The sequence below is a fragment of the Falco peregrinus genome, chromosome 4 (assembly GCF_023634155.1).
Source record: "Falco peregrinus isolate bFalPer1 chromosome 4, bFalPer1.pri, whole genome shotgun sequence".
NCBI lineage: Eukaryota > Metazoa > Chordata > Aves > Falconiformes > Falconidae > Falco > Falco peregrinus.
The window spans coordinates 53,032,073-53,059,119 of NC_073724.1; the positions used below are offsets into that span (position 1 = coordinate 53,032,073).

The window sequence follows — 27,047 nt, forward strand, 5'->3', positions numbered from 1 at the left end:
TTCCACTTTGTGCAAGTGAGAGGAAGACTTTCATGCTGTAGGTACTTCTTGACTTTTCTTCCTTTCCCATGCACTCCAAGGCCAACCACATTTTAAAAAAACTTTGGATCTGTGTCCAATATCTCTAAGCACTTGCAAAACAGGGAACCTTTATTTCCACCCACTCACCCTCCCCCTGCAACAGATTCCTGCCTTATTATCTTATCTAAGAAGAAAACTGTATTCTTTTTTTGTTAATGGAGGAGGGGAGGAGAGAATTTTCTTATTTACATTGATCATCACAACAGGGTATCTCTTTCTTCTCATCTCTACCCATTAGCCCGTTCCGAATCCCTTGCAAGACAGTAGTTTCCAGACACTCAGATGCTTCAGATTTAAGCTTGAAAGAATTCGGGAAACATGTAACCTGGGTTTAGTGAGGAAGGGTAGGACAATTGAAGAAAAGGCATGTCACCAACACGGGTTTAAATAAATTTTTAAGGTACTGACTTGTTGGAATTCCCTAACAGAAGAAGCTGCTTCCCAGAGTGTGACAAGAAACCTTATCTCTTTGCTAAGGAGATGTTTAAACATTATCTGCTGACCAGCATGTTAGCGAATAGGGAGGAACTACAGGAAGCTTAGTTTCTTAAATGATCTTATCAATTTCTCCATTTAAATAATCATCACGATATGGATGTGAGGAAGGCATTAGCAGATGTCAGATTAAGTTGGAGAAGCTGTCTGAAAACCAAAACTGCTTTTCCTTTAACTTGTGTGCCCTTCTCCCATAATGTGTCATCATGCTACTTATCTCCAAGGTGTTTACGCACTTCTGTTGCCACTTAGACATAAAATACAGGTCACTGGGGACAATGCTGTGATGCTGAAATATAAGAGAATATATATGTCACAATGGACGTATGAGCTCATGTACACAACGTTTATAATCTTAGCTTTATCTTCAGACTATTTCCCAGGTTTCTGGGCTATTTTCCAGACATCACTGCAGACACAGGTACAGTGAATAAATAATTATGCTCCGCACTTCCCTCCAACACAGAAACACACATACACTGCTCAGGACCATATCTTACAGTGGAACAGGCAGGTGGTCAAGCAACCAGGGGACAGGCTGGGCTTCTGCCTTGGTCTGAATATACTTGCTACATTTGGTAGGTGAAAGTCTCCCAACAGTGACACTGGAAAAACCCAGAGTCTGCCCACAACTTAATATATGGACAAATCTGCACTCTTCATTTGAGGCAGCACATGCGCTTGCGATGGGGCTATCAACTGACTGGTTAGGTGTGAACCTGTCCCCGTTCCTCCAGTGTGTATTATTTTCCATGACAGGAATTACCTGGGAAACACTTGTCAAGTAATGGCAGAGACAGTGATGACCACTTCTCTAGCATTGGCTTTGCAATTCTTTTCCACTGTGTTCCTTGAGCCACCACTGAGAAGCTTCCCAGATCATAAGCTTAATATTCAGTCCCTTTGGGATATAAAGAAAAACCCCAAGCATGCTCTGACCCCTGCCTCCCACACGTCCAACAACCCTGCTCCTTCCCTTCCCCTGTGCCATGTCTCTCCCCCACACCTGAAACACTGCCAAGCACCCACAAGAGCCCCTCCAGAAGCACCTCTGGACTGTCACCCTGGTCCCTCTTGTTCTTCCACCTTCAGGAGCTATCACACATCACAGCAGTGTTACAGCTACGCACAAGATGACTTTGCCAGCATGTTGCTGCCTACCACTGAATTCCACCACTACTTACTTCTCCAGTGATGAAACGGATAAGATCTCTCCTCTGGCCCAGCCACTGATTTTCATAAAACTTAGAGGTACGTCACACTTTTGAAAGAATTTTGCCTTTCTGTCAGATCTGGCTGGAAAAGATTAAAGGTGAGAAGTTGATGGGGGCAGGGAAGGGGGGGAAGGGGGCTGATTTGATAGACAGACAAATAGACAATGTGATTGCATCAGTCTCATTTCCTTAGGAAACCCGGCTAAAAATAAAAGGCTTTATTTGCCCCTGGGAATAAAGCAGAATGCCTCACATCTTTACAAAACATTTGTTTCTATGTATACTTATAAATAGGATGAGGGAGGAAGTTTGCACTGGATTTTGAGCTAAGAAATAAAAGGAAGAGCAGGAGGTACATGAATTCCAGTGTCAGGATCCTTTCAGGCAGATGACAGCACAGCAACGCATGCAGGGTCTTGTACACCAACGCCACGTCACCCATGTGTATCCATCACTGGCCTGCAAACCAGCTGCTCGTTGGGCAATTTTTCACACCGCCACAGGACAAATGCACTTTTCCTGCACCAGTGATGGATGATGCACTTTAGACCAAACCCTTCACGCACTCTGAAGTCAGCACACTCTCTCAGGTGTGAATGAGTGACAAGGAAATTGCTGTATTTGATCAGATTTATGGTCTCTATGATCAGATTTACATATTTGTAATCAGATAATCTATGATCAGATTTATTTTCTCTGATCAGATTCCTGGCTGACATTGACCGAGACTAGTTACTTCAGAGGAAATACTATCCAAAAAGGTCTCATCCATCACCAATAAATTGTGTAAGCTGAAGAAGCACTTACACACCTTCTAAATTTCTCCTTTCCTGCATTAACTCTCAATATTTTGTTATCTTTGAAAATTTCATATGCTTCCTCACAACCTTGGCCTCCACAATAGTCTGTGGCAGTAAGTTCTTGGTATGCATGCTGTATGTAAAATGTTTCTTGTTTACAGGACTTGAACTTACTACCTTTCGGTCTTGTTGAACTGGCAGCATTGTGGGCTTGGGCTTTTATAGGCATACTTAACAGACAGGGAGCAAAGTAGTTCCACATCCTCTAGAAAATTCTGATTGTTGCATGACACGAATGCTGACAGAACATCAAAAAAAGAGAATGCTTCGTACAGCAGGAGCCGCAGCAGACTTCCCTCATAGTGGGCTGGCAGAAACAGGAGCGGCTGTGTTGTCCATCTCTTTTGCTTTTGCACTGTCTTTCAGTTTTTGCTTCAATGGCCTATGCACGGAAGCCCCTTCTTCCTGAGACATGCTACAATTTCCATTACAGGGATGCTTTGCAGTCCCAGCAAACGCTGTACTGAGGACTGTCACTAGAGGCAGTCCTTGTCCTGAAGAATTTATGTTTAAAATATGAAAGACCAGCACAGTCGGCAAAACAGGGATGCAACACACCACTGCAAGACAAGAAAAGGAACATCTATCTTGCCTGCAGGTATGACTGGGGCTCTTACCAGGAGCTAGCCTCAACTCGGCTTCAAGCTTGATCTTGCTTCTCCAGGGGATGAGATTGATCTGTCCTAACTTAGAGGTCAAAAATGAGACATCCGAGCTCATGAGGGATTCTACAATCCTCCACCACCAGGCAAGAGAAGTAGGTACCTCCAGGAGACCATTCATGTGGCCTATCTTAAAAATGTAACAGCCATTTCTTCTGTCTTCAATTGTATACATTTGAGATTTCTTCTCAGACTGGTTTAAAACCCATGCTCCGCTCTGCTGCTTTCAGCAGGGTTACTCATTCCTACTGCCATCTATTCAAGATTGACTATTTTTCTCATTTCCAAACTTATCAGCCAAATGAAGATGGTCTTCTGGATCATCACTGTCAGTAGTTAGAAGTCAGTGTCTCTGGTATGGGCAGAAATAGAACTTTTCTTACATATTAATCACAAAACGTGCCCATGCCTGTCTTAGGTATCTCATTTGTTAAATAGTTTTGAATTCCTTAGGTAACCTCTGAGAATTATGTACCTTAATTTCAGCTTAACTTGCACACTGAGAACTACTACTAATTCAAAAAGCATCTTAGACTTCAAAATCACTTACATATTCTCAGAAGTTTTGCTCCTGATCTCACTTGCATCATGATCTTGAAAGAAAAGCACAGAGATGGGAAAAACATTGGAACAAAATGGTAATCAAAGCAGCTGATTTTTTTATTTTTTTTAAGCTCAACAGCAAAACCTCTGTCTAATTATACTGAACTGCAATAAAGTCTGAGTCATGACTTGTCAGGTGATGCTCTTGGTTGATGTGGTTACAAACCAACAGCTGCACATTGAGAAAGCAAGCAAACTAAAGACCTTTAAAAAGCATGTGCTTTCCTTGTTTCTGTGGCCCTTTGCTCTTCTCTCTCTGTATTACCTTATGTTCGATCAACTCATAGGGCAGAAACTGTGTTTCCTAATATCTTGATAGCGCCATAGACATTTATGTTGCTGTACAAATAATTGATATGTAAAGAATATGAGTGATGCTGTGAAAAGCCAGAAGGCTAAGGTTAATACTCAATGTAAACTTGACTTGTATTCATTTGTTATAAACACTCCCTGAAAAAAACATGTCACAGCACTAGAAAAATAAGGCTTTCTTATAACACAAGGAAAATATATGGCTGGTGCAGCCTGGCAACGCTGCTGTTTGTTAGTTTTATGCCCAAATACCCACACATGCAGGCTAGTCAGGGCACTGTTTGGCTGCTTCACACCTTGCTTATTGACTTTGCAGAAACCTCTTCTGAAAACAAAACTCTCTGCAGGATGCAACTGCTGAGTTATTCATCAAAAGGGACCTTCTATCATATCTTACATTTATGTATGTGTTTGCTGATATAATTTTTCTTTTTGTTTTTCTTAGTCCACCCACTCTAGCCTGAGTTAAGAGTGTTCCATAACTCAGCTATCTCCTATCTAGAGGGCATCCTGGGCAGTTTACTTTGCTATGGAGCTAATGTGTTGCATTCTCTGACTAGATGTGGAACATTAATATCTTCATCGTGACCAGAGCAGACAACCAAAGCTGTGTCTGGATGCAGTGATTTTGTGGTTTTCCCTTTTATTTCCTTGTACCAAGGATGATGGCTTGCTTGTTGTAAGACACTGAAAACTATGTACTTCTAATATGGCTGATTGCAAGAAACAGATTGTGGGCGAGGTGGGGAGACATTCGATAGAGATTGTGGATTTTTTTAGTAGGGAGATATTGTGTTGCATTTGCCTTGTCTTTGAATCACATTAAATATACACGCTGTTAAAAGGCTATTGAAATGTTCAAATGTCAGTGTTTCAAATGAAAATCAATAGCATGCTATTAGGCTCATTATACTGCTGTTATGCATCATTAAAATGTATTTAAAAGCTTTCAGCATAAAACAGGAGATGGGATGAATAACAAGACACTTTGAAGATATCCAGCATACTTAGAAGGCAATAAAGAGTCAGGCACAAGAGAAACTTTGTAGGCACTGGGAAAGAAAGCCCGGCAAAGAGCTCACCAGGTGTTTGAAACATATGGGAACATGAGAAAACAAATGAGACAGAACTCAGGATACAGATAAAATGAGTGGAGCTGCACCACTGCTGGAGGAAAACAAAATCATCAAAATTTTTTAAAGATACTTTTATAAATGGGTCTTTGCAGTTTGAGATTCTCTCTTTGCCTGGTCTATATATATCACTGTAGCACAATGCTCAGTGATGACCCTAAAAATACTACTGACATTTTGCCTTCTGGCGCGGAAGGATTGTATTAGGTCCTAAAAGCACATTTATAAACCAGCTTTTCCAAGCACCTTTCTGGTCAAATGTCATGTGGAAAAGTGTCACTTCATCAGATACTACAACCTACTTCTTCCCTGTCTGAAATATGTTTCTAATGAGAAACTTTGGGATTAATATTTAAATATGTGTGTATTTTATACATGAATAAGTATGTATACATACAATTATATACATATGAGAGAAAGAGAGCTTCCTTACTGAATTTCTGGAATTTTCTTTCTAATATGAAAGAATGGGAAGAAGTGACTCTCCCAGTGGCTGGGAGTTTAAATGGGCAAGAGGGACAACAGATTTTCAGTCCCTGCACACAAGTATTTTTACGCTTTTATACCTGATTGCCATTGAGCACGTTTGCGTTCTTCCCAGAGCAGGACTAGAACACAGACCACCATCCTGCATCTCACTAAGAACACTCTCACTAAAACCATCAGACCCTGCTTTTGCTCCCTTTCCCTTGCAGTGAATCTTCAGTCCCTGTAAACTAAGACAAGTAACTTCAGCTTGAGGAGATGAATACTCCTCTCTGCTCCTAAGAGCCATAGCCTGGGCTGGAGTATAAAACCCAGCAGGCAGAGGAAGAAAGAGAACTTGCATCTCCCACTTCCTGGACAAGAACTCTAATCAGCTCTGAATTATTGAATACTCTTTCAGAAGGTGGATTTCAAATTTGTAGCTTAAAGCATAAAGTCCTTCCTCCTGCAATTGTATCTGCATAGGTAAAGATCCAGCTGAAATTGATTTTGGATGAAAACAGAAACACAAAGCATAAGTCAAGTCATCGAGCCAGGGAACAGAAATAGTCCCATTTGAGTCAGATATGCAGTTGCATAGCTCAAATTATAAATGCTGAATGCTCAAATTAAAGTTCACAGTGAAGAATTCCCGAGCAATGCATATACTCAATGTTTTCACACAAAACACACGCTCAGCTATTTTAGAATTACAGATTGATTTTTAAAAATCCCTGTCTGATTAAACAGTAAGAAAAAAGGAGAAATGAAAATATCATTTTGCTTCAAACCATTTTTTGAGGAAAAAAATGTTTCTGAGTTATCACGGAAGGGCCTACACAAACAGATGTATGCAAATAGCTGTACTTTTATGCTGCTTTCATGTGTCAATGTGACCTTGCTGGAGTTTCACCATTGATTTTAACTGGGGCCAAAGCACCATCTCTTCTGGAAGTGCCTAATGCTCAAGAAACCGAGTGGACTAATATTAATTTACATGTGTGAGCATGTGCCATTTGAAAACTGGCTTAAAATGCAGAGGTATTGCTAAAATTTACAGTAGTTAGAGAATTCAGCAACAAACGTTTATTTCTAAGCCACCCAGTGTTCAGCACTTACAAAGTCATTCATGCAATGGTATTTTTGGTGTCTCTTCAGCGCTCTTCAAGCTAGTATCCAATTATCCAAGAACCCTTGGCACCTTTGAGGTCTGACTTACAAGTAGAGATACATTCTCATAGTTACTCAGGAAGGCTTCTAGGCATTGTTGGCATGCCAGTGTTGTTGACTACTTCAGGAATAACAAAATCTTTAAACCGGTGGTCCTATCTTGTGTTTTGAATTAAAGAGATAAACTAGGAAGAAAAACATGCAGTGGTCACTAGAAAGAAACACATGAAGAGATGCCTACAAAGTGCACCTACTCCTTCCTCTCCCTGTGTTGTTATTTAAAATACACTGTAGATGGGATGGGTCACTGAAATTATTATGGAAAGGAATTAGCGTACAAGAGAGAATTCTCACGAGAATAAACAGAACAATCTGGAAACGCTTTAATTTACCCTTTGACTTTAAGGTGTGATTTAAATCCTTCCCACTGCGTTCTTCCCAAATGAAACATGGGATAAGATATGATGGTGGGAGTTGTCTCCTAAGGATCCAGTCTCTTTGTTAGAAGAAACGCAAATACTTGCTGCAGAACAAGTCAATTTAATACATCTTCTTTGCCACTTTTTCTTTCTCCTTCCAAATGCTGTCCTTTTCTATTGATCCTTCATTAGTATTTTTTTCCTAGTGCCCACAATGCAGTTTGTGTTCCTTGGCTGTCATCTAAAATACAACAGCAAACAATAACATAATCAATTTTAATAAGGAAAGAAGGAAAACCAACTACAGTTAAATTATATGGCCTTTCCCTTAGCTCAGGAAATCAAATCAAATCAAACTGAATGCGTTTCTTTGGTCATGGATCTAATTTTCCAGTAACAATTTATCAAAGTCTGGTGTTCATTCAAATACTAAAACAATTGCATACTAATGGCCAAACAATTTGCAATGGTTTATTTGTATTTGTAAAGGGTTACCTGCCAAACTAGATTGTGTCCCTTTTAGTCTGGAATCTCTGCATCTGTATTAGCATTTACAAGCCAACAGGACAGTCTGACAAGGAGACTGAGCGTCAGTAATTTAAGTATAGCCCAAATCCCTTTAATCCGTCTTTAGGAACTCAAAGCACGATTTTTACTGAGGTTCTTACTCAAACCCAAACATAAAGAATGACGGGTATATTTTATGCTTTTATTGACCGTTTAATAGCTATTCTACAAGCCATCTAAAAGAAATGGAGTATGTCCAGCCTGCTCCCAGAGGAGCTGTTTTGCAAAGGCAGAAAACAGAACTCTTCCCTTTACACTGCGAGACTGTGCCGCAGTGAAGTATCTCCTGCGGAATCCAACTCCCCCAGACCCACCGAGGTAGGTAGCTGGGGCCCCAACCTTCCTCCCTGAGCGTAATGTGACCTATTTCAGAAATCAAATCTGGCTGAGAACTCATTTTATTTGAGTCTGTGCTAGTATTACATACTCTTGCTTCTTCATTACGCAGGTTTTGAGCCCAAGCACATCCAAGACATGCCCACAGAATACAGCACCCCATGCAGTTACAGAAACACTCTTTTGCAGCACGCTTACTACACTTCCTGCCCCAGGAGTATTTTACCCCCATCTTTTTCTTAGATTAACATTTTTGCTACCCTGAAACAGCAATCTGTTTTATAATAATTCAAAATTCCCTTTGTCAACTGATTCTTGTGCCCATCCCACTTCTTACAAAGTATTCTATCTTCTAAACTGTTAGCTTCCTGCTCTGACCAGAAACCTTTTAATCTGGATAAAATAATTTCAGATGGCTGCATGAGCCACGTATGAGTCACACAATTTTTTTGCTATCTCAGTCATTGGGGAAACTTATTGCTCTTAAGTCCATTTCTGCAATTCTACATTCGTTATTCTAGTAAGTACATTATCCAAGAGTGGCTTACATTTCTGAAACTTATAGGAAAAGAAGAGGCAGCTTTCTCTTTCTAAACATGTTTCTTCTTTTTGCTCTATCTTCAGCAGAGCTTTTTATTAGGAGCAGGGTGTACCAAAACCACCACCTGGACAGAAGCATCACAGGTCTATTTGACTGCATATTAGCACCCAGCAAACTGTCCCTCAATTTAAGGCACAGTTTGAGGTATGATCATTTCTAACCATAAACTTCATACCAAAAATGAGCAAATACAACTTTTGCGAGCACACTAGAAACAGAAAATCTGCTGGTCAGTCTGAGGTCAACAGATGATCACAACATACAAAATTCTCAAGGAAGGATTACGAGAAAAGCTAAATTAATTCTTTGCATCTGTCCATGGGATCTTGGAGACCTTCCCAGACAAGAACCTTTACTGATGGGGTACAAGTGAAAAGAACTGTCTCATGGTGAGTGCTAGTAAGAGATGTAACATGAAATGCATAAAATGAGTCACTATTCATCACCAGGATCAGAGATTTGTACCAGCTGAAGGATGAAGAGGCTAAACTATGAACTGTGATGTGCAACCTGCTCATCAAAATGGTCTCAGTACCAAAGAAATAAGGGTGGTAACTTTGATACCAATCTTTAAAAAGGCTGTGGAGGTAATCCAACAAACTACAAACCACCAACTCCAATTTCTGTACTGAGAAAATTGCACAAAGCCACAGCAATGACCAGAACTTGTGCGCACAAAGATGAGACTGAGGAGTAACCCCCCTGTGCATGTGTAAAAGGAAGGATGGTGCACTCTTTGAGGTACATGCTAAGTTTCCTGGTGAGAAAAAAGATCATTCAGGACTGTAGAAACCAAAACTGGCAGGAAGGTGCTGCAAAGAATTTTCATAATATTGCATGACTAAATTAAATAGAAGCAATATCACATATTTCATAATTGCAAAGTAAAATATTGCAGTGAGGGCGGGGTAGAAAGGGAAGGAATCCTCCCTTTTTGTAGTGGTGGGTGCTACCTGTCTGTTCTCACTGGGGAAGTCACGGGGGGCAGTTCTTTTGCAGTGTCAGGTTCGTGGCTCAAAAGAGCAAACATGAAAAAGAAAGAAGTAAACAGGACTCATACTGTAAAGGTGCGTAAAACTATGAGACACTTGCAGCTTGAACACTGGATGCAAGTTTGGTCCCCCCTTCTCAAAAAGGATATGGCACAAGTAGGAAAGAAAGAAGGGCAGCAAGGACAGCAGAATGAGGATGCCAGAGAAAGGGACCTATCTTTAGGAACAACCGAGGTGAGACATGATAGCAGATGGAGAGAACGATGAGCAATGAACAGAGTGGAGAAGGCAGTACTGGTCTGCACAGCACGGTTCTTACACTGCAGAACTCATTGTCACTGGGTTTTATGCATGCCAAAAATAACAATGGTTTCATAAAGCACTTAAGAAGAGCTCAAGGTAAAAAATTTCCTTGGGGCTGGGAATCATATTGATGAGCATTCAACCTTTGACTCAGGAAGTACCTAAACAGCAGATGGCCAGAAGCCAAGGGTCCACACAGGAAAGCATCACGCTGTGCCTTTCCTGCTAGATGCTTCTTCTAGCAGTCATGGACAAGATGCTGTGCTAGATGAACATCATCCTACGGCTTTGTGTACAGTTATGGATGCTTATAGCCACAGCTACTCACACGAGTTTCTTTCCGTTGCTCCTATCAGGAAAAAGTAAGTTTCACTTTAATGAACTGTTACTCCCTTCAGTCTTTATACCCTCGTATCAAATCGTATCTCCTAGTCTCTCTAGCAGGCTTAAGAGAGACCCAGAAACAGCCACTGGCCCTTCGCCACTCTGCAGACAACTGACATAGTTTCAGCTTCCCGATCTATTGCAATGGTTTGTCAGCCCCACAGAATCAAACCTCTTCCTCTGACAGGAACGGACAACTACAATTTCTCTGCAAGTCAGCAATACAGAGAGGAAGACAAAGATGGCCTGTTCTGTACATCCTCAGCTCCTCTGTAAACTGAAATGTTTTCTCATAGACTAAATATTTGAGTCAGCTGCCGAAGTTCATCTTTCTACCTATTTATACGGAAATCCATGCGTTATGGGGAACCTCCTTCTCCCATAGAGTCTTCCTCTCTAAACTACTGAGCTTGCACATTATTTGCCTGAAGATATTCAACTTTTCCCTGCGCATCACAAGTAAGGGTGAAAAGCTCTTGTTCATGTCTATGCTTTCCCAAGTTCTCCAGCTAGCCCTACCGCACACCTACACAGATCACTTCCCCAGCAATCTGCAGTCCAAACTTCGATCTTCTTCCTAAATCCTACAATTAAAGTCCTTGCTGCAGTCGTTAGTAAATTCTAAATAGGCCCAAACTTCCAAGGACTCCTTGGAATATGTTGGCCATGGCAGGAAGCTCACTGGCATCCTCTTCCATCAGCTTTACCATTTTAGCTGCGTACCTCACAAGCAGACCTCACTGCAATCTAGTCAGCTGGTGGGTAGCTGCTCTATCAACAAAGCTTTCAGATCATGTCTTACACGGCTCTAGACCCTATTTTTCTCCCAAAGTCATCACTTTTTTAACATCTGTGTATGTACATGAAGCCTTTACACCTCTCAGATCTTGGTTTCTTTCCCATCAATAATGTCAGTTAAGAAACACCTCTATTACTTGGTCTACGTGCAGAACACCGGCCTTCAATTCATGTTATTTCAGAAACCGAACTGCATCTTTTACACCGGTATGGCTAACTAGAAAGCCAAGGTCCTCTGGGCTGGGTGGCTTGAGGGGAGCACTATTACTGGAAGAATCAGACAGCAGCAGCAGCGTCTGCTCTCCGGCCTTGCCAAGCCCTTCTTCTCCCGGCACACACCACAGAAAGCTCTCCCTCCCGGCCATGCCCTCAGCACTTCAAGCTGTGCCCGAGGTCTGTGAGTTGCCGTCCCTCCAGGCGCAATCCCACAGGATCAGCAGGTGAAACAATCGTTAACGGGGATGGCCTTCCCCCCTGCCCCACACCCCTACGCCGGCAGGTCTCAGCCGAAGCGGATGACGCGGATGACGCGAGGCACAGACGCACGACGCCCCCCGGGACGCCCAGGGGAGGGCAGCCGGAGCGGGTACCCACCCCCAGCCCCTTCGGCACCCGAGGCAGGGCCGGGGAGCGCCGCCCGCCCGCTCCGCGCTCCCCTCGCTCTCCCGGGGGCACGGCCCCGTGGAACGCGCCTCCGCTCCCGCCCGGGGCGGTGCCAGGGGACGGTGGCCGGGCGGGGCTTCCCCGCCTTCAGAAGGCGAGGGACGGCCGCACGGCGAGATGCGGTCACACGTGTGGCCGTTCCGTCGTTCAGCGAACGGGCGGTGAAGTAACCCGGGTCACCCGCACCTGGGCAGGGAGAGGCGGCGGCGGCGGCACCTGGGGCCGGGGCTCCGCCTCAGCCCGCCCGCTCCCTCCGTGAGGCAAACCCGCGTTTCCCGCTCCCCACGCAGCGCCGGCCCCGCCCCCCCCGCTTCTGGCCGGAGGCCACCGGGCCCCAGACCGCGCGGCCGCGCCTGAGCCGAAGCCCCCCCCCCCCGCCGCCCCCTGCCCGGGCCCCGCCGCCGCGCTCCCCCTGCCGGCCTCAACGGCCGCCGCGCCCCAGCCCAGCCGGCCCCCCGGCAGCGCGCGGCGACAGCCCATGCCCCGCCCCCGCCGGTCGGCGCGGACCAATCGCGTTCCGCGAGGCGGGCCCCGCGGGCGCGTGCCGCCGCACGGCCAATCGCGTGCGTGCCTCCCCGGCTTCCCGGCGCCGAGACGGAACGTCCCGTCGGCCCCGTCGCCTTACGGCCTGCGCCGTAAAGCGAGGCCGGCGCGACAGCGCGCGTGCGGTGTTACGGCAGCGGGGAGCGGCGGGGCCGGGCCGGGCCGGAGCGGGTGGGGGCGGATGCCCGGGGGCGGGGGGAGCCCGGCGCCCGGCACGCAGGTGGGAGCGGAGGCGGGCGAGGCGGGCGGCGCGGCGGCCGGCGGGCCGGCGGGCGGCAGGATGAGCCTGTCGCCGAAGGAGCTGTCGAGCCTGCTGAGCATCGTGTCGGAGGAGGCGGGCGGCAGCACCTTCGAGGGCCTCTCCAGCGCCTTCCACCACTACTTCGGCAAGGCCGAGCACTTCCGCCTGGGCTCCGTCCTCGTCCTCCTGCTGCAGCAGCCCGACCTGCTGCCCAGCCCCGCGCAGCGCCTCACCGCCCTCTACCTCCTCTGGGAGATGTACCGCACCGAGCCCCTCGCCGCCAACCCCTTCGCCGCCGTCTTCGCCCACCTCCTCAACCCCGCGCCCGAGCGCGGCGGCGACGAGGCGGAGCGCACGCCGCTCTCAGGTGCGCCCCGGGGGAGCCTCCCCGACCCCCGGCGGAGCCCCCCCCCCTCCCCCGGCACCGCTCGGCGCCGGTGCTCGGCTCCCCGCCGGCCGCGCCGCTTCCCGCGTTGGAGGAGGCGGTGGGGGTTCCGGGGAAGGCTCTAGGTGTCAGGCGGGCCGCTTGGCGGGGCCGGGGGGGGAAGCCGCCGCGGCCACCCGGGGTTGTAGGAGGCTGTCCGACAGCTCTAAAGCTGTGAAAGAAAACCGCTGCAATGCCCGAAACGCTTTTTTCCCACTTCGGTAAATACAAGCGTGGCAGCCGCGGGTAAATCGGTCTCCAGAAATTACTTTTATAGTGTGAATTGCAGCGTCTGCTTGTATTTAATAGCTCACTAGTTGTCTACATGGAGAGCGTGTAAAGCAATCGCAGGGACTGACTTGGCCTCAGATGCTGTGTGTCGGGATGCACGGTACCCGTCAGTGTAACGCTGCATTTCACATCACTTCAGGAGCTGACTAGGTAACAGTATTGCACATACTCACAGAGGCTCTTCGGCTGTGCCGTCTTGCCATAAATAACGTGTTAGCTTGCGTTTTAGTTTTGCTCGTTCTGCCTGAAGCATATGGAAACTATTAATGCTCTTGCCTTAAAAATTGGGGATTGTCCTTCATTGTGTCTCTGCAGGCTTCTTGCCTCCCATAACGCCTCCAGAAAAATTCTTCCTTTCTCAGCTGATGTTGGCCCCCCCGAGAGAACTGTTCAAGAAGACTCCTCGGCAGATTGCTTCAATGGATGTGGGGAACATGGCCCAGTCAGTGGATATAAGTGGGCTTCAGCTGGCATTAGCAGGTAAGGAAGATTGGGATCTGTGGTTCAGTTATGAATAAAAATGCTAATTGTAATGTGGCTGTAAGTTACCTGAGAAGCACTCTTGCCTAACCTGAAGATGGAAAAGGTTGAACTGTCCTTTAGGGTCTTCAGGCCTGTGTTCAGGCACATTGAGAAACTTCAAGTAGAGATTACATCTTAACTGTTTTATCCTACTTAACAAACAGCTTTTTAAGCATATATGTCACTGCCTGAAACATGAGAACATTTTGCAAGTATAGGAAGACTTTCATCTAAGGCTTTGTGGGAGGTTTTTTTGGCTGATTTTTTTTTTTGGTGTATTTTTATCCCTTTTCACTCTGCAGTATTTCTAGTATGAGAGAACAAGCATAGCTGTCACATACCGGTATTTCAACCGTACCTGGCAAATTATTTTATAGAACTAAAAATAAATTGTAACAGACAGTCAGATCTTGCAGTGTTAGCTGAAGAGTGGGAAGGTGGTCCACTTTTACTAGACTGAAAAGAAAAACAATGTGGTGCTTATCCTTTGACAGGAGAGAAGGAGCAGGAACATGATTGTTCTGATCATGTTGACTGATGAGTCATGTCTGGAACTAATCTGAAATAGAAAATATTTTTGGGAACAAGGAGCTGGTTTGAACACTAATAAATAGTGGGGTTTTTTCCTAGGTATATGCAAATGGACCCACTTGCTTGAAAACTGACCATCCAACTTCTGTTTCTGTACAATGCAGTTTATTGCTCTGAGGTCAGGCACTAACTAGGCTTTCTCTGTCCTGCAGTTTTATCTTGGTATCATTTTTTTTTCTGCAGAATTTGACATTGACTTGTTATGCTGTGGTATACTGGTCTTTGCTCACAGTGTACAAATGTCCTCTGGTGTCCTCCTTAGCTACTATTTCCAAACTGTGGAATCTTCTGAAAATGCAAATTGAATACCTTAACATCCCTCACAGGCAAGACAAACCCTTACAGCTCTTTCTGTTCATCCTGCCTGTATTTTCTAGAATACTTTAGTGAATTCAGATTTTGTGAAACTTCAGGTAACTTGAGATTTTTAGCATAAGTCACATGTGATGCTTTAAGAAGTCTGGAGTTCTTTCATTTTTTTTTTTTCACTTGTTTTCCCCTTGGTACTGTGTCTGCCTTCTGAACAGTTTGTTCTCATTAAAAATGAAACACATAGAGAAGGTCCAAACTGTGATTGTATGGATGGGTACTCTAGGCCATGCATTTTAGTTTGTCCTTTTTTGAGATAAAGGCATTGATGGCTTAAAGTATGGTGCAAAGTCATTAATGGTGCTTTGCAAAATTAAGTCCTGTAAAATGTGCTTGTATCATTATTTACATAATACAGTAAACATGCATGATTAATTGCATATGAGCAGTTGTAGGAGTTATGTAACGAAACCGCAATTGAAAAAGCTTTGTGCTATCTTTCTCTGACTTGCTGTAGTTCCCTAGAATATGTCTGCTTTCTATTTGCTTCCTTAGAAGATAAATCTTTTGCTTGTTTTACTAGTGTGATGTTTCTTGACTGTCTGTTGTGTTTTGGAAGGTCTGTGAGTTTTATACAAGTCTTGAGTATATTTCTCCTGCTGATTCAATATGCAGGATGAAGCTGGTGCAGGATGATGGCGCGTAGATACAATGTTTGCACTGTTGTGTTTACACCCTTTCCCCCCACATTTCACAGAATATAATAGCTGTAAGGCTTCTTGGCTGTTCACAATTTTGGTCCCTGAGAAAAATTCATGGCTATTTAGAGCAGGTTTATTTTTACTTGCTTTAGAATATACCTCCAAAATAAACCTAAAAGAGTTTAGAATGCATGAAGTTTTTCTCAGTGTACCTATCCCAATCGTTTTTTCTACACCCCCCCCCCCCCCCCCCCCCCCCCCCGAAGGAGGGGGGAAAAAACCACTTTGGCTTATCTCCTGATCTTGAGCTCATGGTGACAATTCGCTTGCAGCTGTATGGTGGTTTTTCTAGTTGTGGTTTTTAGCTGCTACCTGCTCCCACATCCCACCCCCACTCCACCAACCCCAAAGAAAAACAGAATGTTGGAATGGGTATTAAAAATTGCTTTGTTCTTTTCTCCCTTTGGTCTACAGAAAGTATTTTCAAGCCTCAGTCCCTCCCAGTAACTTAGTTTTGTTGATCTGGCATGTTAGTGTACCAAAAATGTCATATTCTCCTACTTGCAGGGATGAGTCTTCCAGCACAGTGCTCCTGTTTGTCTGCTAACCCTTATTTGATCTAAGAGTAATTGACCTGTATTAAGAGTTAAGTTTGTAATGTGCTGTAGAGGTTTCCTTCAGAAAACAAAGAAAGCTTCCTTTTACCTGTAAAAAGAAAAACAATAGCTCCATAAGGGAGCCTAAGTGATCATTTGCAGATTTTATTTTTTTTAATTTCAATGTCTTAGTTCAAGATGCTATATTCTTTCCTGTTAAATCACCATATTCTAACTCTGCCTTCTGCTTACTTGAAACTGTTGATTCAACCCTAATTCTTGAAGCAGCAAGGGTGAGCTTTTGAGCTTCAGTGTGTATAAGGGCTCATGCAGGCTTCTGAAGTCAGTGAATTGAAGGACTGAGTCTTAAGCTTTTATATTTCTAATTAAACATCATTAATCATTTGAGATTATGAGGATACAAACGTATCAGTAACTTACTTTTAGAACTTAAATCCATCAGTTGGTAGACTATAGATTAGAAGGACGAAAAAAGACTGCCAATATCTTCCTCACCCCCACACCCGCCAAACTTCATTTGTTAAATTGACCCTTCTGTTCAGTGGCTAAATTGGCTAAATTAAAGTACTTACAAGATGGAGTTTGAAAAAGTTTATAAAGAAGAAGGTGTGTTTTATAAACTGGCTCATTTGGACTTTGACTTATTAGTTATTTTAAAAAAAACACTTTTGAAGTATGCTGGTTGTTGCTTTTAACAGGTAAACATACCCTGCTGTGGTGCTTCAGTGAGCATATCTGCAAATGTTTGCATGATCTGAAATAATTGGGTAAAGTAGGACACAAAGCCAAAAAATAAACTAGCAATCCACAGTCCTTTGTTTTAATGATCTTTTTGTCACTCAGTTTGTGTCTCATGGATTTGGTTGGAGGCATATGAAATAGTTGATATGCATGGAAAGCTGGGAAGGGTCGACACGACTGCCCAAAAAGGAACAAGCATGCTTTGCTTAGAAGTGATAGAGACAGTACACTAAATCTGACAGCACTACACTTAATTAGTCAGGAAAAGGAGTGGCGTTTAGTTTCATGTGGAAGTTTTTCCAGGGATTCCTTGTGTGATGCCAACAAGATCTCTCAAAATAGTACAGACAATATAGATCAGCCGTTGAGTCTTGATGCTGAAGAGTGATAGATCGTGACAGAACACCACCTAAAAATATGACAATGCAAGTATTGAGCCCCACAGTATTTTTGGCCAGTTTCTCCAAGTCTTCATCTGTGTATACAAACCTTAATATTATTTTTATGTAATTTGTGTTCTGTTAATTTGGCCTTTGAAGGGACACTTTCAGCTCCTCCCAGATTTGTTTAATGTAGAAGCGCATAACAATTACACTTTTTTTCCAGACAAGCGCTTACTGTCGCTTGACAGCAAATGCAAAAGTAGCTTATGCTGTGCCACTGAAATGTGTTGCATAACTTTTGAATAGCTGACTTCAGGTCTAGTATGACCATTATTGTTGCAGAGTCTGTAAATCTATCTGCGTCAAACTTTTACTTCCTTGGTCTGATTGCAAAACTAGGTACAGCATGTGAACTCCTTCAGGAGTACCATGTGAACCTACTAATGTGCTTTTAATGCAGATTACATTGCTTACATTTTCTAAAGCCAAGATTGTTTCAGACTAATTTCTCTTTTTTTTCTTTATCCTTGCTGCATATCTCTGTCCCTTGCCTGTCAGCTGGCACTCTGAGTACTAGCTGCCTGACACTAAATTTCATGTTGATGTTACCTGGTTTATTTTAAGCTAGTTCTTCTCTAAAGCTGCTTGTTTCTCACTACGTTTAGTATTCCAGGCATCTCTGTTTCAATTTTATGCTTTAATATTATGGACTGGCTTTCTTTCAGAGCGTCAGTCTGAGTTGCCAACACAGAGCAAGGCCAGCTTCCCCAGCATTCTCAGCGACCCTGACCCAGATTCTTCAAACTCCGGTTTTGACAGCTCCGTTGCCTCCCAGATCACGGAAGCCTTAGTGAGTGGACCAAAACCTCCTATAGAAAGTATGTGCATTTTCACATCTTAGTTTTTCTAGTTCATGACATGCTATGTTGTTATACTTCTCCAGATGTAATGTAATTTGGAAGTATTTTCAAGGTATGAAATGGGAGTGAAGATGAATGAAATGGTACAAGACTGTGTCAGGGTGTCTCCAGATCAGACTCCGTAGTGTTCACGTTTCCAGACTTAAAAATCTGGAGCCTATCTTCAAGCTCTTAACCATGTCATCTGTTGGTTAAAACACTGGGCCTGATGCCCCTTGGATCTTAATCCTCTAAACTAAGATCTGCATTGACTGTTAATGCCTTCCAAGGAAGACTTACTGTGGAAGGAAAAAAGACCATAGAATCAGTAACTTAGCAATCTGAATCAAGAGGAAAAATGGGCTGATATAACAGTGTCAATAAAAATCAGAAATAAATGTTTTTCTAGGAGGGAAAATAAGATCATAATGCTGTTCTGGATGTTATGATAGCTTAAAGAAATGGGGGGGTTGGGGTTCTTCTTTTTGTACTGATATAAAACTCAATACCTGAAGCTTAAAAAACATTTCACGTTGTTGCCATTTTAGGTCACTTTCGACCAGAGTTTATTCGACCACCGCCTCCGCTCCATATATGTGAGGATGAATTGGCATGGTTAAATCCAATAGAGCCAGATCACACCATTCAGTGGGATAAGTCAATGTGTGTTAAGAACAGCACTGGAGTTGAGATAAAAAGAATCATGGCAAAAGCTTTTAAAAGTCCCTTGACTTCCCCACAGCAAACACAGGTAAGTATCGTGCACTTTTCTGTCTAAAATGATTTTCTAATAAGCTAACTCATGTATTTTAGGAAACTGATCACTTTAATTGATCTGTGTTTGGATTCAGGAAACTGCAAGGACTTTAAATTGTAAAAACCCAAGAGTTTTGACTTGGGTTGGTATGAATAAGAAGAAATCTTTAAACTTCATAGCATTGGCTGGACATAGGTACAGTTCATCAATAAGTGGCACCAATATTTTTCTGCCTGGAAAAATCTTCTTATAGTAAAGTTGTTCGTGGAAGCTTTTGATAAATGATTATTTCAGAAATGCCAACACTGAATTTTTTTTTTCCTCAATCTGATAGTATTATTCCTGATTTCAGTGGGCTTTTTTGATAATCATTATGCTAGCGCTATAAAATATCCTTTTTTTGCATAACTTTTTCTGACAACAGTGAACTCAAAACGGAGTTTCTTTCTGCTGGACAGGAAACTAAAGAAGGCTGAAACTTCGTGTGTGTTTTTTCCTCCCTTCCTTGCCACCCACTGATGAAAGAACTACTAAGTGCCTTATAAAAGGTTTTATGGGCACAGTTGCCTTTAACTAGAAATTTTAAAGTATACCTCCAGTATCTTTCAGTAGAAATGCCTAAGTCTAAAGGGTTATCATTCTCCTGTAGCTTAGATGTATTATAGTGGTTTCTTCAAGCAGTAATGTAAATAGTTAAGGAAAAAAACCCTGAGGGTTGGTTTGTTTGTTTGTTTTTCTTTACAGCTCCTTGGAGAACTGGAAAAGGACCCCAAGCTTGTTTACCATATTGGTCTCACTCCTGCCAAATTGCCAGACCTGGTCGAAAACAATCCTTTAGTAGCCATAGAAATGTTGTTGAAACTGATGCAGTCTAGTCAGATAACAGAGTATTTTTCTGTCTTGGTCAACATGGACATGTCCTTACATTCAATGGAAGTTGTAAATCGGTGAGTACTATCTCAAATCTAAGGTTTCCTTAAGTATGTGAAATAACTGAACAGTTACTAAGTGAATATGAGGCTGGCCACGGCTGTATCTGAGTGCATTCCAAAGACTACCAAAAGTAACAGGAATTGAAGAAATGACTAGTCAGATTACAGTGAAGGAAGAGTATTAGACTATCATTCCCTTCTCAATTTCTCTATGCTGTTTGCGGTGTGTTCTTTTTTTTAGTATTCTCTTAATAATAAGACTTAATGTGCTTGATTAATCCTGCAGAGAAAGAGAGTGCTGTGGATTTGTTGCTTTCTATGACTACTGGACTGTCTAATTCTGTTTCTTTCATAAAGGCTTTACTTGCTTTTTATGTAGTTCCTTATTGGTGGTGTCTGTAGTTAAAAGAAAAACCTCCTATTTTAGTCCAGATGAAGGGTTGGTAATAAAGAATTGAACCTCTCTAGCATCGTCAGTGCTAGGTTCAGAGAATGCTGCCAATTTTGACGTCCCTTTTTACAGCATTGCCACTTTAAAATATTACTGTAATGTTAACAGCTTCCTATTAGCAGTAGGAATAGGAAAAACCCCACAATTTCCCAGCAGGAAGATGTGATGGTGGAGGCATATATGTTACATTTTTTATTGAATATGTATAATTTTATGAAATTTTCTGTTTTAATTAACATTATATATAGTATATATTAACATTAATATAATTTTATATTGTTTGTAACATACCATGTTTGACCATTTTAGGTATTGTAAAAAGCACACTTCTTGGATAGGTGCTATGCTACTTAATTTTTCAGTCCCTGCTTCAAGAATGGAGGGGCTTATTCAAAGAAAATAGTGTGCTGCTATTTAGCATTAGCCAAGGGTTACCCCTTTGAAAAGAATGGGGAAAATATACGTATTGTGTTGTAGTAACTGGAGCTGATAATTACTACAAAATCCCTTTATCAAACTGTTTGATACGTTAATGTCAAAACCGTATTTAAAATGGTTATCATTTTAAGGGAGTCTGTCACTGCAATTCGTAATATGTCTAAACTTTTATTCAGATATCTGGGTCCTGGTTAATACACAAGTTTCACTAGTAAGTACAAGTTCTATGTCCCAGGAAGCTGCAAGTTTAGTTACTGACTTGCAAAATGACCAGTTACTGAATGTGTATGGTTGTGTCACTGTAGTGACTGTCACGCCCTCTAACAGGTCATAATCCTGTTGTTCCTGATGAAGAATTCACATTCAACATTCACTTCTCATATCTAAAAATTAGCCTTATCTCTAGCTTCTGTCTTCTCTTTCAACTGAGGTAGCAGTTGTGTTTTATTAGGACATCTGGAAATGTTAATTTTGATCCTTCTTGAAGTATGCTTGTGTGGAAGGTAGAAGACCATGGTGGGACAAAGGGCAGTTATTGTGAGAATCCTCCACAAAAAGTTAATGCCACACTGCTGCTCTGCTTAAACACAATTTATATGCTTGATGTGGCTTAAGTGAACAAAAGGTGGTATTGTTAAATAGCTATCCTGCTTTACGTTCATGACATGTCTTCATTGGGAATCACTTCTGCATATAGGTACAACCCATTTTCTTAACAGAATGCTAGCCCCTTGAATGGGAAAACTCAGACAGCTAATCCTCACAAACTACAGAAGTACCTCCTCCCACTTACTTTCTTCCATTTCTTGGCAATTACTGAAAGTGAACTACCAAATGAGGCTTGTCCAGCAGTTTGTTTGCAGCAGAGTTGAATTGCACCTTAAATACCATTTGAGGAAAGAAACATTTCTGAAATAAAACCCTCCCACGGGTGCAGACTGCCCTGAAGTTTGGGCTAATGATCACAACATGGAGAAACAGTGATAAGGAAAGGGCCTTTCCTCTTGTCCAGGATAGCTGCACCACCAGTCAGGCATGCTGGTTCTCCCATAGTGTAACTCCCATAGGAATGACTTTTCTCAAGCTGCAAAACGACTGTCAGCACAAACAGGGAGACACTGATTTTTAAGTGAAGTGGGACAAAAGCTTGAAACGGAAATGTCTAAAACAGGCACTGTTTTCCCTGTTGTCTCCCTTTCACTACCTGAGATGGGACTGATTAGTTATTTTGGTCAAATTCTGTCCTATCTTTATGGCAGTTCTACATTTAATGTGTGTTGTTTTATTTGAACAAGCAATAGGGTTCTATTAAGAAACCGCGGCAGCTCAAATACTTCTGTAGTTAGTATTGTTAAACCACAAATAGGTATGCTTTACTGTTAACCCTTAAAAATACACTAATTCTCAAATTCTTCTGTAGTAAGAACCTTCAGAGACTATCGTGCATCATTAATCTCTAAGATTTTCATCTAGTAAGGGTCTCTTCTATTTGATCTGTAGATATTCATATTGTTTCAGTCCCTAGGACTAAAATTTGGATTTGAAGGAGCTAAGGAAACTGATTTTTTTTTTTCTGTAACAAAGGAGTTATCCTGGCTGTATACTTAAGGAAAGAGTTCAGCATCTAGATTCCGTACCTGAAATTCAAATATGAGTACAAAATTGTATTACAGTGCTTATTGCAGAAGAATCTTAGTACTTGGATAGCTTGGGGGCTTCATCTTAAATTGGAAACTAATGTCATTGACTCACTTGGTAAGTGAAATGTATAGCAAATGTTTGTAGGTGTGTTAAATATACTAGAAACCAATCTAGCTCAGCTTCTGTACTGTCAGAACTGAAAAAAAAAAAGGGTTTGGACTTTTAATGAAGAAATTTAAATTAGAACTAAGTCTGTAGAAGCTGTCAGAAAGCAGTTTTGTATGACATGACTGGGAATAAAGTAGTACCACAGGTCTAACTCATCTGTTCTGCAATGGAATCACTAGATTTATGGCTTCATAAAGCACTGGATATTTTTAATTTGAACAGGCTTACTACTGCAGTTGATCTCCCACCTGAATTTATTCATCTTTATATCTCCAATTGTATTTCCACGTGTGAACAGATTAAAGACAAATATATGCAGGTGAGTACTTCAGTAAACTGGTTAGGAGAAAAGGTCCCATATATTGCTTTTTGTAATATGTGCTGAGATTTTGTAAGGTTGATAGCATTAAGTTATTCTGTCTTACTGCTTCTTTTTTCAAAGGCACTTTTTTTTTTTTTGCTAACACACTATGCAGTTCTTTATAATGTTTAACAGATGTTTCTTTATACTGTTCCCTACTTTTCTGTAGATATAATACACTTATCCCTGGCCAAACTGCAGTTTTATGTGGCTCGGGTCCTTACTTACAAAAAAAGTTTATCTGTCAGTCAGTGTAGCTTTTCTTCACCCACAGTATTAGTTGTTTACCTTCTGCTTAAAGCTTCAAGTTTCTTTTCTGTGCAAGTGTGCCCACCACTTAGACATTTGAGGTGATTAACAAAACTCACGTGGAAGTCTTGCCCTTCAGCCATGACCTACAACAGCTTGCAGATTTCCTCAAAGACCTAAAAAGCTTGTTTTCTGTCTTCCTAACACCATAGTCTCTGCTTCCCAAGCCCGTCGTACTTCCTCAGCCCCAGCACGCTAGTTGTAGCGATTTCAAGGATCTCTACCCCCTGGGGAGGTTTTCACACCTTTGGCAGCAAGGTTGCCTACATGCTGTGCAAGGTAGTTACTTCCTTCTATCCTAAACTCATCTGTTGGTTTTACCAAGTGCCCAGCAGAACTCGTTTTCTTGGATGTGTCATTGGTGAAAAACCATTCCATGTTCAGTTTACCCAAGGCTTTGTGAATCTTGACCAAGTCCTGCCTCAGCTGCTTCCTCCTAATACTGAAGGAGTGCAACATCTTTAGTCTCATGCAACAAGGCAGCTGTTCCTTTCCCTTAAGCTTTTTTGGTGTCCTTCTCTAGTGCATTCTCTAGCTCTACTATATCCTTAAGCTGCAGAGATGAAAATTGTGTGCAGTACACAAGATATGGGTGCAGCGTGGGTTTAGATAGCAGCAAAACCCCCTCTCTTATTCTCAGTACCCTTCCAGATGATGACTAACCATTTGTTATCTTTTGATGGCTGCTGTTGCTTTTCTGCTTTGGGACTCTGCCAGATACACATGGGTGGCTTGTTCTGTGACCTGCTAAATGGCTGTGCCTATTATACTTGGTAGCAGAATAGGAAAATAGCAGGAGATCTAGGCTGCAGCTGAGAATATGCCCACAGTATGGGACACTTGTGTTCAAAGGGGCTGCTGAGAGCATGTAGCAGCTGTGCTTCAGGCACGCAGTGGACAAAAAAGAACAGAGGGTTGAGGAACACATACTGATCACCAAGCAGCATGCAAAGTTTGTGAGATCTAACATTTGTTAATACTCCATAAGAGGCCTCACAGCAACTGAGACATAAGATGTTTTGTTTGAAAAGTATGGTACAAAAACATTCCTTTTGGAAGTGAAGGAGGCATGGTCCTCAGAGACTGGGAGTCAGCCAGTATGTTGCATTTGTACTTTTGTTCTGATTTTCGTGTTCCTCAGTTATTAAAGTTACTCTTGTAACTAATATGTGTGCAGAGAAAACAGTTCATGCCTTTTGACTGCAGTGAAGGAAGTAACTTGTTCAGTTTCTAAATCCTCGTGGTGTAGGTAGAAAATTTTGCAGTAGTAAGCTCAGTTCCTCTAAAAATAGTTGATATCTTATTTTCATTGTCAAATAATCTAAAATGATTTGGACACATCATCTATCAAGTCCCCTCAGTTCCATCTGATAAACATCACTTGTGTATATAGTAGCCTTTAGGAAAGTTTTGGGTTCAACTCTTTTTCACAATGTGGAAGTATGAGACCACTTTATTATTAAAGATCTCCTTTTGTCCTTGAGGAAAAATGTACTCTGTATAAAGCAGAGTTAGTGGCTGGATCTGTGTGGGTTCCAGTTCCTAGGTCTCTGCTTCCCAACTCACCAGTCTGCCCTCCGAGGTGTTACCTAAGCAGCCCTTAGGAAGGAGGAACACCTCAGAGATCCCATCTCGTCACTGGATCAGGCAGGAAATGTGCCAGGAACTCTCAGGCATGTTCTTGGGTTAGATCTCCCTGGTACTGTCTTTCCTTCCAAGATAGAGCAGGAGGGTCATGTTCTAATTCAGCAACAAAGCACTTCCCACAAAGCAAGTTTGAGATCAATTCTGTTGCTGTCACTTCCCATCTGGATTGCCTTAATCATGTGGTGACTGGGGAATTTTGAGATGTGAAGCTTGGGGTTTTTTTATTATTATTAATTGTGTTATTGTAGAAAATAAGACTAAGCAGGACCCTAGTGATACCATCTTAAGCTATGATCCCTTCTTTTATGCAGAGATTACACAATAGATAAATTTAAGTACAGTGCAGAGGTAGATCTGGCGCTTCATTTGTGCGTGGGATTAATCTTGACAAAGCTCCTGTATCTAGAAGCTATAGAAGTACTATAAATCGGAGGTGTCCATTTCTTAAATACAGTAGTATGGGAGATGGAAGAGTTGAGGCAGCATGCATGAAGCTTGGGAACAAGATTACTGCTGAAACTGAATTGCTCCTGAAATGCCTCGGTTGTACTGCTGAGTGCCAACAGTCCTTCAACTGACTTGGTTGCAAACATTTATCTGGATTATGAAACCTTTCTTTTCAATTTCAGAACCGTCTGGTACGTCTTGTTTGTGTCTTTCTTCAGTCTTTAATCAGAAACAAAATTATTAATGTACAGGACTTGTTTATAGAAGTGCAAGCATTCTGTATTGAGTTCAGTCGGATACGAGAAGCAGCTGGCCTTTTCAGATTGCTGAAGACACTAGACACTGGGGAAAATCCATCAGAGACAAAAACATCAAAATAAAACCACTGCGTCGCTGGCAAAAAAACTCCCAAACCTGCCAGTTTTCTATGCCAATTAATTGTATATTTTAAACTGAAATCACTGGATTATGTAATACATTATAAATAGCATTTTATGCATTTAAACAATAAATAATGCTTTTTCTGGTATACATGCTTTGGTTTGTGGAATGTGTTAGGCCTTATATGTGTGCTATTGTTGACTGTGGGTTAAACTCTCTGTATGTCATGCATATCCTGAACTACAGGCTCTAATTCCAGAGAGATTGTGAATGATACTTGCCTTGTGTCTGGAATAGTTTGGGAGTAACTAAAGTCAGTTTGTATCAAGGTAAGTCACTTCAGTTCCCGTTTTTCCTTTCTTTCATGTCAAGACCTAGAAGCTGGATATAACTTCCTAACGATGCGTGCTGGTTTCAGTGAGTAAGGGAAAGTGTGTCTTGGTGTCTAGAAAAAGCTAAAGGTTTATCTTTACATGGCAGAAATTAAGTTTTGGGTGCTGTAGGCTGAGAGTGGTACTCGGAGATCACTGAATCTTTCCAGAACACTGGCCTCATACCATCCCTAGCTGAAATACCACACCTATTTCATGCTTGTAAGAATGTTTCACTGAGGAAAGATGGCCCCCTCTTTTCCATAAAAATCAAAGTTACAAGCTGCTTCTCACTTCAGAACTTGCATAAGCAGTTGCTCTGTGGCTACCAAAATTACTGTAGCCTCTTCCTTCTAAAGCATGTAGTCACAGTACCATTTGGGTGCTAGATGCCAGGTATTGGGAAAACTGGGGAAGGAATCAGCTGAAGTATTACTTTAAGCTGATGGTAGAATAGCTGCTGTTTAAGCCCTGAGACTGAAAAGGAAAATAACTTGAAAAGCTGGCTAGTTCTAATTTAATGCTGCTTGATAAATGAAATCTGTTTTAAATCTGCATCTGCTTCTCAAACTTTTATGAAGTACAAGATCAATAATGCAAGGTCAGTCTTGACTGCCTTTTGGTTTTCTCTTTCCAGGTAATTTAAGTTGCTAAATTGCTTGGATTGAAAATCCCATTGATCTGTCATTTTATGCAGCATAATCTTTTGGTAAGAAGTCCTGTGAGAAGCATCTCTGTTCATTAGGGGTTAGACTTGTATAGCTTCCTAGAGTCAAGATGTATTAGGCTAACTAAATTAGCATTTATTTAAGGTCTGTTCCAAT

General features: G+C 42.2%; 1 protein-coding gene and 1 long non-coding RNA gene across 2 annotated transcripts; one reads left to right on the top strand and one right to left on the bottom strand.

Moving 5' to 3' along the window:
• Positions 1-189: 189 nt before the first annotated feature.
• On the bottom strand, positions 190-11,869 carry LOC114011740 (uncharacterized). The gene is made up of 3 exons (XR_008746763.1): positions 7,388-11,869; positions 1,761-1,872; positions 190-865 (listed from the first exon to the last, which is right to left on the bottom strand). It is a non-coding gene; the product is annotated as an uncharacterized LOC114011740 (long non-coding RNA).
• A 652-nt stretch (positions 11,870-12,521) lies between these two features.
• Positions 12,522-26,000, top strand: CNOT11 (CCR4-NOT transcription complex subunit 11). The gene is made up of 7 exons (XM_055801422.1): positions 12,522-13,209; positions 13,873-14,037; positions 18,147-18,299; positions 18,869-19,071; positions 19,822-20,024; positions 22,930-23,026; positions 25,654-26,000. Exons 1-7 carry the CDS (start codon positions 12,537-12,539, stop codon positions 25,849-25,851), a joined length of 1,692 nt encoding a protein of 563 aa, XP_055657397.1. The 5' UTR covers positions 12,522-12,536; the 3' UTR covers positions 25,852-26,000.
• The last annotated feature ends 1,047 nt before the right edge of the window (positions 26,001-27,047 follow it).